This window comes from Python bivittatus, unplaced genomic scaffold (assembly GCF_059951505.1).
Source record: "Python bivittatus isolate LINGU-HERP-01145 unplaced genomic scaffold, Pbiv_v1 ctg000610_np1212, whole genome shotgun sequence".
In the NCBI taxonomy this organism is placed as follows: Eukaryota; Metazoa; Chordata; class Lepidosauria; order Squamata; family Pythonidae; genus Python; species Python bivittatus.
In genome coordinates this window covers 53,121,503-53,140,626 of record NW_028277088.1, presented here as the reverse complement: position 1 = coordinate 53,140,626, position 19,124 = coordinate 53,121,503, and the positions used below count along the sequence as shown (strand labels likewise).

At 36.4% G+C, this 19,124-nt stretch overlaps 1 protein-coding gene across 2 annotated transcripts in view; it reads left to right on the top strand.

The window, feature by feature from the left end:
* EGFR (epidermal growth factor receptor) overlaps window positions 1-19,124 on the top strand; it is a 145,900-nt gene that overhangs the window by 106,519 nt on the left and 20,257 nt on the right. For both annotated transcript variants that reach the window (XM_025163547.2, XM_025163546.2), the window contains exons 11-19: window positions 3,403-3,493; window positions 4,608-4,807; window positions 6,373-6,505; window positions 8,386-8,485; window positions 10,433-10,590; window positions 15,841-15,876; window positions 17,558-17,699; window positions 18,153-18,275; window positions 18,643-18,741. In XM_025163547.2, coding sequence (XP_025019315.1) covers window positions 3,403-3,493; window positions 4,608-4,807; window positions 6,373-6,505; window positions 8,386-8,485; window positions 10,433-10,590; window positions 15,841-15,876; window positions 17,558-17,699; window positions 18,153-18,275; window positions 18,643-18,741 — 1,082 coding nt within the window. The remainder of the gene's footprint in view (window positions 1-3,402; window positions 3,494-4,607; window positions 4,808-6,372; window positions 6,506-8,385; window positions 8,486-10,432; window positions 10,591-15,840; window positions 15,877-17,557; window positions 17,700-18,152; window positions 18,276-18,642; window positions 18,742-19,124) is intronic.

The window sequence follows — 19,124 nt, the reverse complement described above, 5'->3', positions numbered from 1 at the left end:
GGATTGGCAGGTCCTGTCTCCCTTCCTCCTGTATGCTGGCCTGTTCTGGAGAAGCTCAGAGTCTTCTTCATCCTGTGTGTTACTGTCCCTCTGTGCAGAGGCAGATCACAGGGATGGGACTTACCTGAGAACTTTAGATGAAATGATGCACAAAGCATAGGACATGGGCATCTGTTGTGCTATTGTTGGTATTGCAACAACGCTGCAGCAAGGTGTTCAGTGGACAGCAGTATGCCCTGAGGGTTGCATCTCTAAGATCAAAGGCAAGGTTCTCTATCTCTTTTGAACTCATTACAGGAAGGTAAATATGATTCTATAAGTATAATAATTCTCACGATTGGAATACTACGATTGAACAGTTGTGTCAAATGGAATAGAAGGAATTGAAAGGGCATGATCAAAAGGAAGGAGCTCTCCTATATGTTTAAAAAAATCCTCATTGTGCACAGAGTCAAGGGAATGAACTTTATGAAATTAATCTGGGTTAAAAGAAGAAATAAAAGTAACCTTTTTTGGATTTATTACCAACCAAAGTGAAGATGTGGATTAGGCTTTCCAAAAGCAAAATGCAGATTTTTTCAAAGTGCATCAGTTAGTAATATAATGGGAAACTGTAACAACCCTGATACTTGTAAGGAGACAAACTGACAGGCACATTTTTCCAGAAAATTTCTAATCTGTCTTGTTGACAACATTGTCATTCAGAGGGTGTAGGATAACTCAAAGGCATCAGCTATCCTTGATTTGATACTAACTTAGTGAACAGTGTGGAAATGTTTGACATTTTGGAAGACAATAACCATGTAATGCTGAAAATCATGACAGTAAGGAAAAACTAAGTCTGAGTATAGTCAAGCACATGCCTTGAACTTCAAGAAAGCAGATTTTAATGAATTCAGAAATAAGAAAAAGATTCCATAGCAAGAGATAGTAAGACAAAAAGGAGTACAGGTAGTCCTCAATTTACAATCACAATTGGGACTGGAATTTCCATCACTAAACAATGTGGTTGAAAAGCAAGACATCACGAGACTGCATTGTTTAGTGACTGCAACCCCAGCAATGCCCTTCGCCTTCATTAAGCAAATTTTACCGGTCATTAGCTGAGGACCTATGTCAATCCAAGCCATTCTGGGCTTGGTCCCTCCCAGCCCCAAGGCTCAGTAAGGTAAGGGACTGCCTCCAACTCCCCCCATTTGCCTGTCTCCCTTCCCATCTCTGCCCTTTAGGCCATCTTGCACCCCGCCTTGTGGAATGGCAAGCAGCCCCAGAATCATGTGGCTCTGGGGCCACTTGCCATATTGCAGCTCAGGGGCTTCTTGGTGCCCTGAGCCACAGCATGAAGCTGCAGCCACCCTGGAAGCCTCAGCCACCCCAGAGTGGCTGGGCTGGGCTGAGGCTGGGCTGAGGCTGGGCTTCTGCAGTGCGCCAAGAAGCCCCTTTGCACATGCGTTAATGCCTTGGCCATGCCATTCTGCTAGCTATCCTTTTTCTAACAGCTTGTATACAAGAACAGAAATAGGACACTTTGGAGTGGTCAGAATTGTCCTGGGGTGGGTGGGGGACACTTATTAAAGCAACTTGCGACCTCCCCTACTGGTTTTGACTTTGCTTGTAGGAAGCTGGCAGGGAAGGTTCCAAAGGGTGATCACTTGATGGCAGGGTGCTTGGCAACCAGTTGTAAGTGCAAACAGGTTTCCAAGCACCTAGATTGCAATCATGTGACTGTGGGGCGCTACAACGGCCATAACTTTGGGGACTGGTCGTAAGTCCATTTTTAAGCTCCATCGTAACTTCAAACAGTCAGTGAATGAATGGTTGTAAATCAAGGACTACCTGTATTTGTTATCTTTTGAAGAAACCCTGCAAATAGGTGTAGTGCCAGAGGAGGGCAAATGGTTTTTTTCTTATCTTCAAAAGGTGGGGGAAAGATCGATGGAACTATAGAATAGCCAGTTTGACATCAATATTTGGGAAAAATAATCTGTTAGTGATCATAAGTAACTTGGAAGTAAATGCCATGCATACTAGAAATAGCATGGACTTATTAAGAACAAATGTTATACTAACCTTATTTCATGCTTTTGATTTAAAAATTACTTAGTAGTTTGTAAGAATGCTGTGGACAAAATTTATCTTGACATAAGCAGTGCATTTGACAAAATGCCCTATGACGTTCTCAGTAGTAAGCTAGTTAAGAATGGGCTACATGGTATTTGTACCAGGTGGAGACACAGCTGACTTTGTGGTATCATTATTATGGTCACTGACCAACATTTTATACAAGTTTTGTAAGAAGTTGCAAGGGTCAATTAAGATACACAAACATTTTCTAGATGATCAAGAGAAGTAAATAAAAGGTTCAGTCTCCTAAACACTATGAATGCAACAAGTAGAATACTAAAAAAAACCTAAATATTTAATACTAACTAGATTGTAAAACTGTTTAAAAACTATTCTGAAAGAGTACTCATCAAAGGATCCTCACCAAATGTATTGAGTAATTAGCCTGGGTCTTATTCATTCATGAGGCCTCTGTTTTTCAACATTTTTATTAATAACTTGGTTGAAGAAGTGAGGGAACATTTATCAAAGATATAGAAAACAAAACTCTGTGGGAAGGCTAATAATAATATTAAGTAATATATGTGCCATATCCTCAGTCTCTGGAGCAGCACAAATACATGTGTGTTCATCATAGGGAACTTGGTTAAACCTTCTAGATTTAACCATTATACTTAACTGTTCAAATCACACTCAAGTAAATACTGTCCTGCGATACTTGGACATTTTTCTATTTAGATATTTTTCAATTTGAAAGGTACGTTTATAGCAGCTCATCCATTTCAATGGGCTGGCCAGTGTACTTCTATAGCCAAGATTCTTTGTGCAACAGTCTTTTTAACTTGTTGTTCAGAGACTGTTGGATAAGAAATTTGCATGTTCTTGTTAGCTTAGGAAAATGGGCTGAAAATTACAGAAATAAGGGGAAAATTCTTCCTTTAGCAAAAAGATGCCCCATTTAAGGTTTTTTCCAAAATATTAAGCTCCCATGATCATCTTCCATTTTCTACATTTCTAGAAAGGCCTTATCTAGTAAAGGAAATAAGGATCAGAGCACTCCACAAAATGGTCCAGTTTCCCAGGGAAGTTGCTAAGGAGAGCTGGGCTTTCTGTACTGGCTCAGACAGCTAAGTCTGTACAGCCCAGCCTTCACACTGTTTAGCTGACTCGGTGGCCTGCATGTAAACTGTTTACAAAGTGAGGTTTAAAATAGCTCTCTGCTGAAGCTTCCTGAAATCTCATGATTCATATTGATGTTCTCATAAAAATTGGAGAAGAGAAAAGACATTCTTGTTTGTCAAAAATACTTTGTAAATGTTGTTTGTTTGTTTGTTTTAGGATTTCTATTGATCCAGGTTTGGCCTGAAAATGCCACTGATTTGAGTAGCTTTGAAAATCTGAAAGTAATACGAGGTAGAACAAAACAATTGTAAGTACAGCAGCATGCCAAGAACTTATGCTTACATGTAGTTGTGATATTTTAAAAAGAACAGATCATTGTCATTGGTCATTCGCTAGATTGCAGATTAGTTGAAAGTAGCATATATCAGCAATATTGCCACCACTTCCTTCTTTTTTTCTAAGATGGTTTGAAATGTTTAATTCACTCTTCTTTGTGGCTTCTATCAAAGTTCTATCAAAGTTGCTATTTAGAACGATACCCACCAGATTCAGCAATCTGCAGGACTAAATAGTCCTGTTTCACTTATTCTCCCATTCCCATTTTAAGTTGTTCATCCTTCTTAAAAGAAGGAGACAGTGAGAAAAAGGTTATCTATGATATGGTAGGTACAGAAGCTTTTTAACCTTTCACTTTTCTGCCAGGGCCTCAAACCTGCAGCTGAAATTGCTTAAATGTAAATTGCAAGGTGGGGAGGAGCTGATAGGGATTATGACCACGCTGGGGGCAGAATGTTAAAGCAGCTTCCAAGCAAATAGATGCATAATCTGTATTGGGTCCCCTGTACTAACTGTATTCTGTCACTGACTGAGAATATCTTCAGAAATGTTTCCACTTAAGTACATTTTAAATAAATAGGTCAGTTGAAAAATTTAGATATGGGCTTTTCCTCCTAACTCATAGCAGACTGGATTCCACAAATTTTTATTATCTGGCCAGCTATTTTTTTCTCTCTGAATTGGAGTGTACCACTGTTTGCTACGAAAGTTGGAGAACTGCAATGAAACTGAAATTGCTTTATGGCTAGTAATTCTGAAGTATGCAATGTAATACTTACTTCTAGATAATCATTGCAGACTAAGAAACAAGAAAGAATGTCTGGAAGCTGTGAACATGCCAGGAGATCAGAGTTCCCCCTGCCAGTAATAAGTCACCTCTGCTCTTACTATTAACTTACAGAGCTTCAGTTGAAACAGACCAAATATTTTTATTATATTTTTCTGTTGTACGCTGCCCACAGTCCTAAGGAGTTGGGCAGTCTTCTAAATCTAATACATACAATTAGAAAACAACATAACAATTCATTCTTCCCTTTTGTGACTCTTGTTCCTTGATATATTTTCTTAATCTTTTTCTACCTTAGAGGTCAATATGCTCTTGCAGTCATCAACTTGAATATAAAATCATTGGGATTACGGGCTCTCAAGGAAGTAAGCGATGGAGATGTTGCCATTTTGAAAAACAACCACCTCTGCTATGGCAACATGTTGGATTGGAATAAACTTTTTGTAACACCAAAACAGAAAATAAGAATAAACAAAAACAGAAATGAAAGTGAATGTGGTATGTTCATAAGGTTCATTTGTTTAACTGGGAATGATACATATTTCTGAAAATCTGTTTATATTGTTAAATTGAATCACATCAAATGGTTCATCATGTTAATATCTGCATTTATCTGTACAATTGAGCTGTGCAAACATTCACAGTCTTACTTCAAGGCTTTTGCTGGCCTTTGGAGCATACATGCACATGTACAGAAGCCAGTTCTGCCAGGCTTTTCACATCACTTTGCCAACACCACTGACAGAGATGTCTTCTGTGAATGTACACACATGCTGAGGAAACTGGGAAAGGACTTCAGAATGGTTAGATCAGGATTTTTGAAAAACACAGTCCCTTTGGTGCTTTAAGCAAATAGGTTTGAGCAGTGTTTAGAGCATGCTGGCTGGGGAATTCTGAGAGCTGAAGTCCACACATCTTAAAGTTGCCAAGTTTGAAAAACACTGGTTTAGAAGAACCCTTCACTCATTGCATAAAACATTCTCCAAATAGTTTGCATAGCCTTACTATACAACCATGCCTTGGGTTGCTTGTCTCCAAACATCTGATGAATGACATCATTTGCACATCAGGCTGTTCAGGTCCCTGTTTCTGGAGATGTCCTTGGCACTATTCTGCTTATATGGGTAATAAAGAGTGTTTTTAAGTAATAAAGCTCCAATTGTGGAATGCTTACCCAAAAGCATTTACATGATACCAAACTGCCAAGCTTACTATATTTTCTTGAATAACATCATGTAATAATGATAAATTTTGATGCTATTTGATTTTCCTGTTATTTTTTTTTAATATGGATTTTTAGCAAGTAATTTGACTTATTTTATAGCTTAGTTGGTTGGATTGCCTACTTTGAATATTTTAAATTGAAAGTTAAAAAATAAATTCTTGGAATAGTTAAGCAAGGACACTCAGCTTCTGAAGAGCACAGTCAAGTCCAGACTTCTTCACAGAACATTACAATATAGCCTCTGGGCCTACTGAGTTCTCCTGTTCCTGCTACACTCTGCCTAACTCTTCCTTTCTTCATTTTAAAGGGAGTCCCTTTTCTTTAATTATTTCCTGCTATTCCTGTGAGCAATTAGCTGTGTGTAAGTGTAACTGGTACAAATGTGCATGTTCATGCAGGCAATTATTCTGTCTTCCAAAAGTTCCTATATTCTGTCCAGCAAAAGAAATTATTTACTGATGAAACTTACTGGCATGTCTGTTCGGTTTCATTGCTACCATATTATTCCTGAGCAATATATGGTCCATAATGCGTGCATTAAATTTTTTTGATAAGATTAGATTTGAAAAGAGACTTGAAGTTGTGTGAGACTTTGAAAAGCAATGTAAGTTTCTTGCATGCATCATCAAAATCAGGCAGTTTGGAATACTTACAGATGGTATCATATACAGTAGGATACTAGCATTATCACTGGTTCCTGGATAGGTGATTTTCTGGATTTTGGCAATTGCTTGGATTTACACAATTCAGAATCTGCAACTGTTTAAATAAATTGAAACCGTGACTTGCACATTTCTCATTTCTGGTGTACTGATATTCACTTGGTTCTATCTTTTAGCTGCTACAGGACAAGTTTGTCATCCGTTCTGTTCAAATGTAGGCTGCTGGGGCCCAGGACCCTTCCAGTGCTTTTCTTGCCGTTATTTTATTCGCCAACAGGAATGTGTAAAACATTGTAACATTTATCAAGGGTAAGAGTTCCATACTTCCATGTAATGAAGAAATGAAAGCCTTGAATATTTAAGCTACAATAATGCATGCAACTGCTTGTACGAGAATACAGTTAGTAAGATTCTGAAATCTTAAGTACTTTTCCTAAAGAATAAGTTTCATTAAATTCAAATGAAATTTCATCTAACTAAACATGATTAGGATTACATTGATATCAGAATGTCACCCTCGATCATAATGTAGTAGACTAATCTTTTTTTATTTTTTGGTGTGTTTTCTGCAAAAGACTACAAGAGCTATCTAGAGGACATTCTTAGAAATGTGGTGCAATCTAAGATCTCATTTGAGTGATCTAACACCAGAGACCATTCTTCAGTTTCAAAAGCAATTTATATTGCTGGTGTTAGTCAAAAACACCAAAAAAACCCATTTGCTCAGTTGTGCAGATCTTTGAATTCAACAAATTATAATCATTCAAGCTAATAATTATGATGAAGATTATGAAAACAGAAGTACTTCTTGTTCTCTAATGTCAGGTATATAATGTTAACATATTTAACATAATTACTTCCCATAAAAAATATTTTCCTCCGCTTTCTTCCTGCTATTGCTTTCCAAAGTTAAGTGATCAGTTTAGGAAAAATAAAATGAATGCACGGTGTGTAAGGCTTTTAAAGGACTTTATCCATCAGCAGATGTTACATAATGCTTTGACCTAAATAGCAAACATATTCCCTTTGCATCAGATTATGGGTTCAGTGTAACCAGTAATAAATACTAAGATGTATAATTGTTTGAGCCATCTGTTTTAATCATTCATTAAATGATTTCAGAGATGAGATAAATTTAGCTGTTAACTTATTTCTCATATGTGTGTTTAGGCCACTGCCATTGTATGAAACCTAATTAATCCAAAACTTATGGAAAACAAAGTATTTTAGCATAATTGTTGTATTATCCATAATCCTATAAATGTATATAGTATGAGGTCAGTCACTCCTGGGGCTCATGTGTGTGTCAAAATGTTAATGTAAATTAGACCATGTGGTCAGAATTCTCTGTGAATAAACTGATTTCACATGATTTAATTATTCACCAAGATTACCTAAAAGAAACCATAAAGTGTTCATTAATGTTCAGCGAACACAGTAAATATATATATAGGCATTTTTAATACTAAACTTCTTTTGAAGTGTATCTCCCCTACAATGAATATACCTTCTTTTTCTAATATACCTTCTTTTTAATAGTTGTGACATGGCCAGAGTTTCTTGCCTGCCTAAATTTGAATAATATGCTTTCTTGGCACTGTCACTTTCTTGATATTTGAAGATGATGGATTTTTCTTTTGGAAGGTATGGATTGTCAGTATGATAAAATATCTTGTCAAGATGATTGGCTGCTTTAAATCGTCCAACATGGTGCTGCTATGTTTAGTAATTGTCATTATTTCTAATGAGATTAACAGTTAATAGAGATATACTGAGTAGTCCACTTAAATGCAGAAGAAGAAATAAGACACAAGAAAAGATACAGTACTTAGATGCCTGTAATTTTCAAGGAACTCACCTAACAATGGAAATATTTTAAAGAGGTTTTCAGTGGTGTATTTTATCGCACAGCAGCTCTCTCTATATGTAATGGCAAGTAATAGCTTGCGGTAAAAAAGTTTTGCATTTTAAGAAAGGAGTAACTGTAATGGAGAGATCTCAGAAAAAGGAAGAAAAGGACCCAACATTGGTTTAATGTATACATGTTGCTGTTGCTTTTAAATTTTGCTTGTGTTTTAAGTTCACTTTTTGTAAATTGCTCTGGTAAAAATACCTTGAAAAGTATAATAGAAGTGTGAGACATAAATACATAAATAAATGACATATTCCTTTTTTTTCATTTCTTTTAGAGTGCCTCGAGAATATGAACAAAATTCTGAGTGCTTTCAGTGTCATCCAGAATGCCTTGTACAAAATTCAACTGAATCAAATATAACTTGCACAGGACCCGTAAGTGCACATTCTCTTGCAATTTTATTTCTTAGACTATTTGAATGTATTGTATTGTTGTCCGACGCAGATATCAGTGTGCTCACATATACACAGGTCAATGTTCAGAGGGTACAGGTAATTTTACTGTAGGGACTTAAAGCTCACTTGATCAGAGAAAAGACCCAAAAGGTATCCCATCCTAGACTATTGTTTTTCTCAGCCTAGATGATGACAGTTCATTTGCCTACATGGGCTTTCTTATTCATTTCACCAAAACTATATTAGACAGAGCATGGAAGGTTTGAAACATACTTTCATTCTGTAGCTACAAGTTGAAATGCTTAATTGTCAGTAGTATTTAAAAAAAAAAAACATTTAAGCTGTAGTGGCTTTAAGCTTTGGGTTTAAATTGTGCTGCTGTGTCTTAAAATGTTGCACCTAATTACAATTCTTGTGTTACCCCAATCACTACACAATGTGAATAATATAATAAGAAAGGCAGAAAACCAACCAAACAGGTTTCAAGAAGAATCAAGAAGAGCAATCACTAAGCAAGAAAGGCTTTAATAAGACTAACAGTAACCAATCTCAAAAAGCTAAGCAGGGTTGGGACTGGTTAGTATTTAGATGGGAGACCACAGGATAATCTCAGCTGAATGCTTGACCAGAAGTAAAACAAAACACTCATGGATGTCCCAATGAAGTCACTGGGAGTTGAACTCAATTAACATGAGGTTTTGTAATGGAGGTCACAAAGAAGAAGGAAGTTTAGTTAATGCAAGATGGGGCAGAAGAGTTATTCTTGATACTGCATGCAAAACTGCCAAAGACTATTTTGAAGAGTTTTATGCCAGAGATTCTTCTATCCACTTGATTTCAGCCCAACAGTAAGTATCGTGTTTGCTGCAAGGGATAGGGAATTTGCACACAAGCTGCATTCTGAAATGAAAAAGAGGAAGCTCAGCTCCTCATGAGGCAAGAGAGTCTCTTACTGGGAAAACTATTTTTCCCAGTGTAATTTTTCCTCTTGTAGTGTTGGAAAAATAAAAAAAAGGTTTTGGGAATTAGTAAGACTGGCAGGTGGGTGAGTTATATTCTAAGCTTCAAATTAGTGTGAAAAATCAAATGTTTCTCATGTTTACTTATAGTAGTGAAATCATAAGCAGAAATGGAACTCTGTGCTCTGTATTCAGTTGTCCCCCCCCCCCCAGAATCCTCATGCTAACAATAATTATTCACTTGTAATTTCATGAAAACATTTTCTAATAACTTTTAACCATTTTCTTTCTGATGCTGCTCCAAATATTAAGTAAGAGCAAACTCCCCTTTTTCCATTCAATTCTTCTGAAAAAGCAGAGAAGGGCATAGAGTTGCATGGAGATCTGCAACTACTGTATGTTTTTAATTACAAATAATTCATCTGAGCTGTTCATATCTACTTCTCATTGCAGCTAATCAGGAAGGATATCAAGCAAATTGGACTTTAATTCATTCTCCTGGGAAGGGAGAGAAGTCATGGGGTATTTAAATGTCTTGATTAGTCCATTAGAAGGAATCATCATGAGTTGTCTGTGTAATTGTAATTAAGTGAAGCAGACTGCCCTAGCTTTTCTTACAGAAGAGAGTATATAATTAGTTTGTTCTTTAAAACATTTAGTTCGAAGTATTTAACACAAAGGGTAAAAAAATTAAAATAATAATAGAATTCCTGAGAATAACTGTTTTTCAAGAATCAATAGGATACTGAAATAATAAAAGATACGTAACACCTTTTATCTGGTGACCTGCAGATATTTTAGATTTTAACACCCATCATTCTCAGCCTGCAAGACTTTTCCTCTGTCAATTCTTGGAGTTCCACATGTCTGGATGGTGTAGTTTGAGAAAGTCTGCTCAAGACCGCATTTATAAGTGTGTGGGCAAATGTATTTCACATCCACAAAAAATGCTTTGCTTCTTGTCCAGGGTCCAGGTAACTGCTTGAAGTGTGCTCACGTAATAGATGGTCCACATTGTGTTAAAACATGTCCTGCTGGCATTTTGGGAGAAAATGATACCTTAGTCTGGAAATATGCAGACGAAAATTCAGTATGTCAGCTGTGCCATCCAAACTGTCTTCGTGGGTAAGTGGAAATTCCTTTTTTTTAAACGTAATTGAAAATTAATTGAAAAGATTACATGTTTTAATTTATAAAATTTCAATGTATGAACAAAATAAGAACCTTAACTAGCTCATGAACATGAAATCAATGCACAATCAAATATATAACTGATGCTATAATTGATTTCTTTAGAATTGTTATAATATGGTGACCTATGAATTACCAGGGAGCAAAAATCAGCTTTGATGAGGAAATTTTAATCGATAGAATTAAATGAGTACTGTAAAAGAATTGCTGTAAGGTTGCCCAGCATTGCTGCTCTGTTCTGATTTAAGCCTCATCCCCATAGCTGCTACTGATACTTTTCAGAAGCCCATGAGATATCATAATGGTTCTCTTTCCACACCATAACTAAGTTCTCAACTGTATAAAGGCTTACAACAAAGCTAGTTTCGAGAATTGGAACTATAGTGCCACCTGGTGGATAGCTAATATAAGGTATTTCAGAGTCCACTAAAATTATTGGAAGATTGGTTTATAATCTATAATCTATCTATCTATCTATCTATCTATCTATCTATCTATCTATCTATCTATCTATCTATCTATATATATATATATATATATATATATATATATATCTTATATATATATCTATAATCTATAAACCAATCTGGGAATTATAAATCTATGGGGATTAAATCCTATTGGTTTTATCCTGGTAATTGTAATTTGGTGCTAGTACTGACAGTACTCTACAGGAAAAATCCCTAGCTTTTTCTTAGTTTAAATGTCTGTTAAACCACTGTAAACCCTCAGTTTAATGGACCTTGATTTAGTGGATTTCAGATACAATGGACAAATTATTTAGTGAATTAATGTCCATTAGTTTTATGGCAAATGGTGCCTTTGATTTCAATTGTGTAATAATATAAATTGACATAAACAACAAATTCACATTTAAGAGACATTCAGATTTAGCAAACTTTCTGAATGGTTCATTATACTGAGGTTATACAGTATTATATAGATACTCCTTTATGGAACTGTGATATTTTGAAAGAGCAGGCAAGCATACGAAATGAAATGGTTCACAGCCACAGAGCAATCATGCGTGCTGAAATGTTTAAGACTAATATATTGACTTTTCACCCAGCATAGAACAGCAGGTTATAGTCCAGTGTATAAAATCACAAAAACCAAGCCCTCTTTGATATCAAGACAATGTGTTTAAATTGGGGGACTTCTTGGTCAGTGAAAATAACAGTCTTGCCAGCACATTCCCAACAATGCATTGTTACTAGGAAACCCTTACATGAAAACAATGTTGGCTCCCTTGAAATATTACACTAGTCACATGGGATCATTTTTCCATGAAGATTAAATACTTGACCATGTATTTCCATGACCTAAATACTTGTGTAGGCATAATCACAAGGATCCTGATTATCAGATCAATGTTCTGTTAGGGTAGGTATTGATTCTCTGGGAAGGCTCTGTAGACTTGGCTCCCATATGTATAAACGCGCCACCCACATGGAAGTTATTTGTATAAAAATGACAGCCACGTGGCTAGGATAGCATGAATGTAAAACATCTGTACTCATTAAATGTAATGCCTCATCCTTAAAGGCTGCATAATCACACAAGGTAACACAAAATAGATTCATGTTCTAAAGTTGCAATTATAAGAGTGATCCTCAGTGAAACATGCTTGAGTATACTGACTGAAAAATTGGGAAGCAGAGACTAGTAAACTAATTCTATTTACAAAGACTAATTTGTAATTCAGACCTACAGAGATACTTAGCAGATTTTTATTCTGCTCCACAATAATGATGCAGCTGTTGTTTTCCAGTATAAAATGGCCACTGGTTAATAGTTTTAATGGCTTGCTTTGGCACAATGATGCTGCAGTGTATAGGTAGTGTAATTGTTCCTCTTTCATCACCGCAGTGGCAAGCAATAAGCCAGACAGAGACGATGTTACAGTCAAGATTGATTATTACATGTATACTGATAGAGATCTGCAACAGAGATGGGAAACCTCTAGGGAACACCAGGACTGTAGTCTAGACTGGGAAGTCAAAAAACATTCCAGAAGAAGGGAGTGGCAAATCACTTTGGTATTGTTGCCAAGAAAACCGCATGGATGTGTCCATGACATCACCAGGAATCAAACTTGACTCAAAGGAGACTTTACTTTGCCTTTATTGGGGCATAATATAAGCCAATCATTTAGGAATCACTTCCCACCCTTACAGAGGTTGTGATTTTCAGGTTGTCAGCATCTTTTAGGTCTGATCGTATTTCAGAGTTTGCATTTGTGGTTTTGTGTAAAGATTGTTCAGGTTGTCAGCATCTTTTAGGTCTGATCGTATTTCAGAGTTGCATTTGTGGTTTTGTGTAAAGATTGTTCAGACTGATTTGATTGAGAGATGTGGAATAATGTCTGAGGCATAGGCACACATAGCTGGTATTTCTCCTGCGATAATGAATTTTGGTAGGGTCACTAGTGTCACCATAAAAGGTTGTATTTTAATTGCTTTATACTTTTTGTAAATCATGCTGGAAATATAATTGAAAGTTCTGTGTAATAAATAAAATATCTTGGCCTCACCTGCCTACCTCCATTGGTGGAATGAGGATAGAATAATGTCCCTTAGAGAATTATTTAAAGGATTGCTAGGATACTGAATGTGAAGTTGTTTGAGAAGAAATGCAATTATCTATTATTGCTTCTTATTAAATAGTAATAGCAAGTAACAAATGGAAAGAAACAAATCCTTATCTCTATTATACTAAATTGTTTTTTTAAAAATTCTTGTATACATTCTGAGAACTTGTAAATATAATGTGAGAAGCTTGCAGTCCCAATTTTTCTGAGGTGTAAAAACCTTGGCCACCTGAAAGTTTAACAGAAGCTCCTGAAACATGAAAAGCATCCCAGACATAGGACACTTACAGATCAATAGCTTTCCCATACCCTAAACCTTTTGATCTCACAATTAAAATGAAGAAAGGGTTGAGAGGCCTATTCGGATTATTTACAATCATCTGTAATTGGCTTGTCTCCTGACCTGCAACTTCTGTCCTCTCAGAAGTCTGATAGTCAATCATAATGTGCCCTTCCTAGTCAATAGATGAGAATTATTACCAGGGAGCTGGCCAGTAAGGGTTGTTTAACTGACGCTGACATCAAGACATGATGGGATCCTGAGAGCAGGAGACAGGTCAAGCCAGACATTTTATTTACTGCCTGCAAATGGAAATGTCCCATTTGCAACTATCCATGTAACTGCAGCTGTAAGGACCTACTGCTATAGAAATCACCCAGAAAAATGTGTTTGATTATGGAGGAGAATCAGCATAACCTGTGATCAGATCCACACCCCATCTAGACCTTCCCTGAATTGTTTTGCAGTCCCATGCCTTCACCGTTCATTAAGGTACATAAAAGAACCTGAATGTTACATTCTTAGGGTACCGCCTTAGTCTTACTTTCCTGAAGTAAGTCCCATTAAACTGAACTAAACTTACTTCAGAGTAGACATAATAATTCTCTTATGAGAAGCTATAGAAATTACTTTAAACTGATCCAATATCTCAACAACTTGCTGAGAATTGACTTAAATGGAAATAAAGAAAAAAAAACTATAAAAGTTGTGAGGGAAAATTAGCCTTAATCAAGCAGTAAACATATGCTAATCAAGGAAATACCAGAGGAGCAAAACAAAATCCCCACCCCCACCAGCACTGGCAAGGCAGGCCACAGCATATAAATAGAGGGCAAACCCCATCCCATTTTAGCACTGAAGATGTTACCTAGCCAGGTAATGAAACATTTGCAAGAAAAGAACCAAGCTCAGAGAATCCCAAGGACTCCAACCCTGACCTACACATATTCACCTCTGTAGCTAAATTTAAGTTAAATACACAATGATTCGAGTTAAATACACAATACTATTTATACAGTATTGTACAATAATACTGTTCTGGCTTACGTGCAAATTCGATTTAAAGACAGACCTTGGGAATGGACCTCGTTCTTAAACTGGGGACTACCTGTATATCAAGTATAATTATGAGCATGCAAATGAAAAACCCTATTCCTGATCTGGACTGCATAAATGGGGAAAAGAAATCTGTTTCAAACAGATAGTAACTAATTTCAACTTAAATTACATTAATCGATTTCTTATTTTAATTTCTGAGGAATTAGTACACAATCATTCCTAAAAAGTCACTGCTCATATTTTTATACCCATAAGGTAGACTAAAAGAAAGATTTTTTGCAAAGTACAGTACTTTATATAAACACCTCTTAAATCTTAATAAGCTTGACATATCCAAATATTTATAAGAACTATTTGAGTTATATGGCCACTCATCTTGTAGAACACAACTCTGGGCAACTCACAACAATAATAAGACCAGAAACAAAAAAATCAGGTGCCTGATCCACAATCAATTTCTATGGTTCCCTATAATAAGGCTAGACCACTCATTCTGATGTGGTTTGTTTTAGTGTTTCTGTTGTGACTTAATAATCATTTGTGAAATGAAGGATTTGTGTCCTTGTGAGCAATGAATTGTTTTATATATAATCTTAATAGCAGAAACAGTGCTTTACTAGGATAGTGAATATATCTGAAGCTGACTGCCAAACAACCTTCAATGATAAAATCTCTTTGACCATGTGCTAGTCTTAAATCATAAGTCACGTTATTGTGGTTAATGTGTTTTCAGAAGTATTTTGTTGTGTAGCATAAGTTGCTGTGCGGTCTGGCATTCAGAGACTTCCCTGTCCCTAGATATTTTCACCATTTACCTTTCTGTTACTGAGAATGTTAAAAGTGAACATTTTGTTCACTCAGAGTAAAATTGCTGGATTCTTTCATGGTAGTCCAGCAAACAGTTGTCTCTTTGTGATAAATCGCTTTGTGTGGTCAGGACTAACCGTGTTTCTGAAGTCAGTGAATAAGAATTTGAGGGAAGAGTTCCGAACCCAATACTTGGGTTCTGCCAAACTGTTCTCAGAAGGTTTCAGGTCACTCAAGTCCAAAGCTTTGGCTGCAGCAGACCCTCCCTTGGATAAAGGCATTTGGTGCAAGATTCTTGATAATTTCCCAAGTATTTTATTTCTTAATAATTACATGGTCTTACAAAATAATTATTGATGCTTACAGGGGCAAAGAAATGTTAAATTAAAATAAACTGACCTCTTTTTATTTCTGTTGCTAATCCTTTTTATTTTCCTTGCTTTTATAGATGCAAAGGGCCTGGACTTGAAGGCTGCCCTAATGGGTAATTATTGCTAACTAATGTCAAGTTACAGATGTCCATTTCTAGCTGTGTCCAATTAAGCCAAGAACTTTGTGGCAAAGCAAAACAGATTTTAATAAAATAAATATGTGTACAGGAATGGTGCCTCTTTAGTTGTAGCTTCAGAAAACAGACCCAGATCCACTAACAGTGTTAGTTTATATAGGGTTACTTCATTTTTTAAAAAATAAGATTAGTCAATAATGAAGAGATAATACATTCATTGTAATCCAATCACAGCATAAAAAGATTAGCCAATAGGAAAGAGATAATTAATTCAATCATATTAAAAATCAACCAACTGATAAAAATGTTGCCTTAAGCTGTACCTGCTCCTTAGGCCCTAACCACATAATCACATCTTTGTTTTGTACAACATTGACTTTCCTAATGTCTAACTATAGAAAATTCCACAATACTATATGAAGTGAGCTTATTTTTGTCTCCCTGCATGCACATATCAGTATATAGTTACATTTAGAGAGTATCATTATCTGAATAGATGTACTGGTTGTCAGATTCAGCCTAGAAAGGACACACTGCTAGCGCAGAGCCAGCGGTCAGTTTCACCGCCTCAGGCAACAGGTGATCAGGGCAAGGAAACAATGTAACCGCAAGTTAACTACCGACAGGGAGCGGGCAGTTAACTCGCAGCAGCAGGGAGCCAATTAGAAGTGACAACACTGTAGCGCAGCTGGCGCCCCAGGTGCCCCGGGCAACTCAGGCTTATGATACACCGGGAGCGCAGCAATCCAGAGGCAATCAGCAGACAATTCAAAACCAGATTAAAACAGCCACTCCAACTCACCATGAGAAAAGCTCAAGGAATGCAAGGGCAAGGCAGACAAAGGAAGAAGATCAAAACACAATCGAAACAGGCTGAATCTGCCATCAAGGCGAGGGGAAGTAAGATTGCAATGGACAGATGGGTAGCCCAGGGCAAGGGCAAGGGGCAGAATCGAGGGGTAACTACGGGTCAAGAGGGGAACCCTATAAAATGATTGTAAGAAACTGTGCCAAGCCTATCCTGGCTTTGTCTGTAACCACTACACATTACACCTGAATAAACTAGCTTTCATCCGAGCCTGTGTCTCACGAGGTTTCTGTTCAGAGCCAAATGCAGCAAACCTTACATTGATAGGTATAGATGATATAACTTTCTTTTTATGTTTGGCAAATATTATGAGGATGCATATCAAAACATAATTTTATGGTCATAATTTCACAGAGATGACACTGAACTTCACAAAAAGTACATGTCCTATGTCTGGACTTCTGTCAGTAGTCTAGGCCAAGACACCAAAATCAAGAATACTAATACTACCGTCATTGTAAGGTTACAGTAACAGAAACTTCAAATCTGAAAGTGCTTCTCCACTCCCTTCCCTTTACCTTCCAGAGAACTGAGGCAGGGGGCAATTCTGAGGTATTTTCTCCACACCCATTCTTGCTTTGGACTTTTCTCTTATCAGAGTTTTGTGTAGGCTGTAGCTCTTCCTCCTGTCCCTCAGGGTTATTCTCACACCCCATTACAACTTCACTGCTTCAGACTGCATGTTTCTTTATACTAAATTATATTTTATTCCCTTCTCTTTTAAAAGCATGCTCTAAATGCTCATGTAACTGGCTTTATCACTAATATAAAACTCTTTTTGTCTTCTAGGTCTAGAGTCCCGTCCATTGCAGCTGGAGTCGTTGGAAGCATTCTTTGCTTGGTTGTTATAGCACTGGGTATTGGCCTTTTTGTGCGTAGGCGGCGGATAGTTAGAAAACGTACTTTGCGCAGGCTGCTGCAAGAAAGAGAGGTAAGCATTACTAATGATTCAGAAAAGAACTGACTAGGATGGACTCACAGTGTACTAGCAACTCTGTGACTTTCTAAGTTTTCTGTTATTCCATATTTGTTGAATAGGAATCACTACCTTTCTCTCTGGGGAGGCACCACATTCTTCAAGCTCTCACAAAGCAATATATTATTTCTACATAATTGCATCTCTTCCTAATGGTATTAGAGCTTTTATAATATTTATAAGGTCATGATGGTACTTCTGATGATAAAGAAACTGATTATTGACACAGGGTTTGTTTCTTAGCAGTATTTTGCCAAGTAATTCGTTATGGATTTATAATACTATAACACAAATAGGCTTGAATCACCTGTTTCGTATTTTTCAAAAACCATCCTGCCTTGTACACTGTTATGGTTAAAAAGAAATTGTCTCTTCTTAAGCCATGTCCTTTTTTTATGTATTCAATAGCTTGTTGAACCTTTGACACCAAGTGGGGAGGCACCAAACCAAGCACTTCTGAGAATCCTAAAAGAAACAGAATTTAAAAAAGTCAAAGTCCTTGGCTCTGGAGCCTTTGGTACTGTTTATAAGGTAAATTACCATCTTTTTCTAAATATATATGTATATGTGTGTGTGTGTATATACAGTATATATAGAGAGAAAATCAGTTCTATATAAACTTGCTAGGAATTAAGTCCCCCTGGTGACAGTAATCCATAGTAAATGTGCATAGAATCATGCTGTTACACACCCAATTATGATACGATTTTTAAGATATATATTTATATTTATTGTCTTACTTAAATACCATACCATTCATCCAGAAACCATGTAATTTATACTTACCATAATTGTTGGTGGATGTATTGAAGTCTGTCTATAATCTATTTTACACGCCAATCTTGGTCTCTATTTCTATGTTAAACTTACCCATTTTGATTTTTTTTTTTTTAAACAGGGGCTCTGGATTCCAGAAGGAGAAAAAGTTAAAATTCCTGTAGCTATTAAGGAACTGAGAGAGGCCACATCACCCAAAGCTAACAAAGAAATTCTTGATGTGAGTTTTCTTTTTCTTTGTGTTTTGAAGATTTGAAATATTGGCTGTAGGGATTTTGTAGCATGGAGACAAACATTAAGGCATTGTTGGTGAAGGCAAAGTATCTATGTAATTGCAATATTTCTTGTAATAGATTTTTATCCTCAACAGGTTAGGCAGAGGAACTATTTTTGCACTTTTCAAATAACTATTTAATTTGTTCACTCTGTAAATTTTTGGCAAATTTTCTGAATATGAACTGTAACTTACAGAAAAAAAAAGCAAAAGCACAATTAGGTGGGCAAAATTGGGAATGAGAATAGAAAAGATTAATTTTTTTCAAACAGGTAGTTTCTGCTGAATATGTAATGCTTTCCTTCCTTTATCTTCTATATGTAATCATC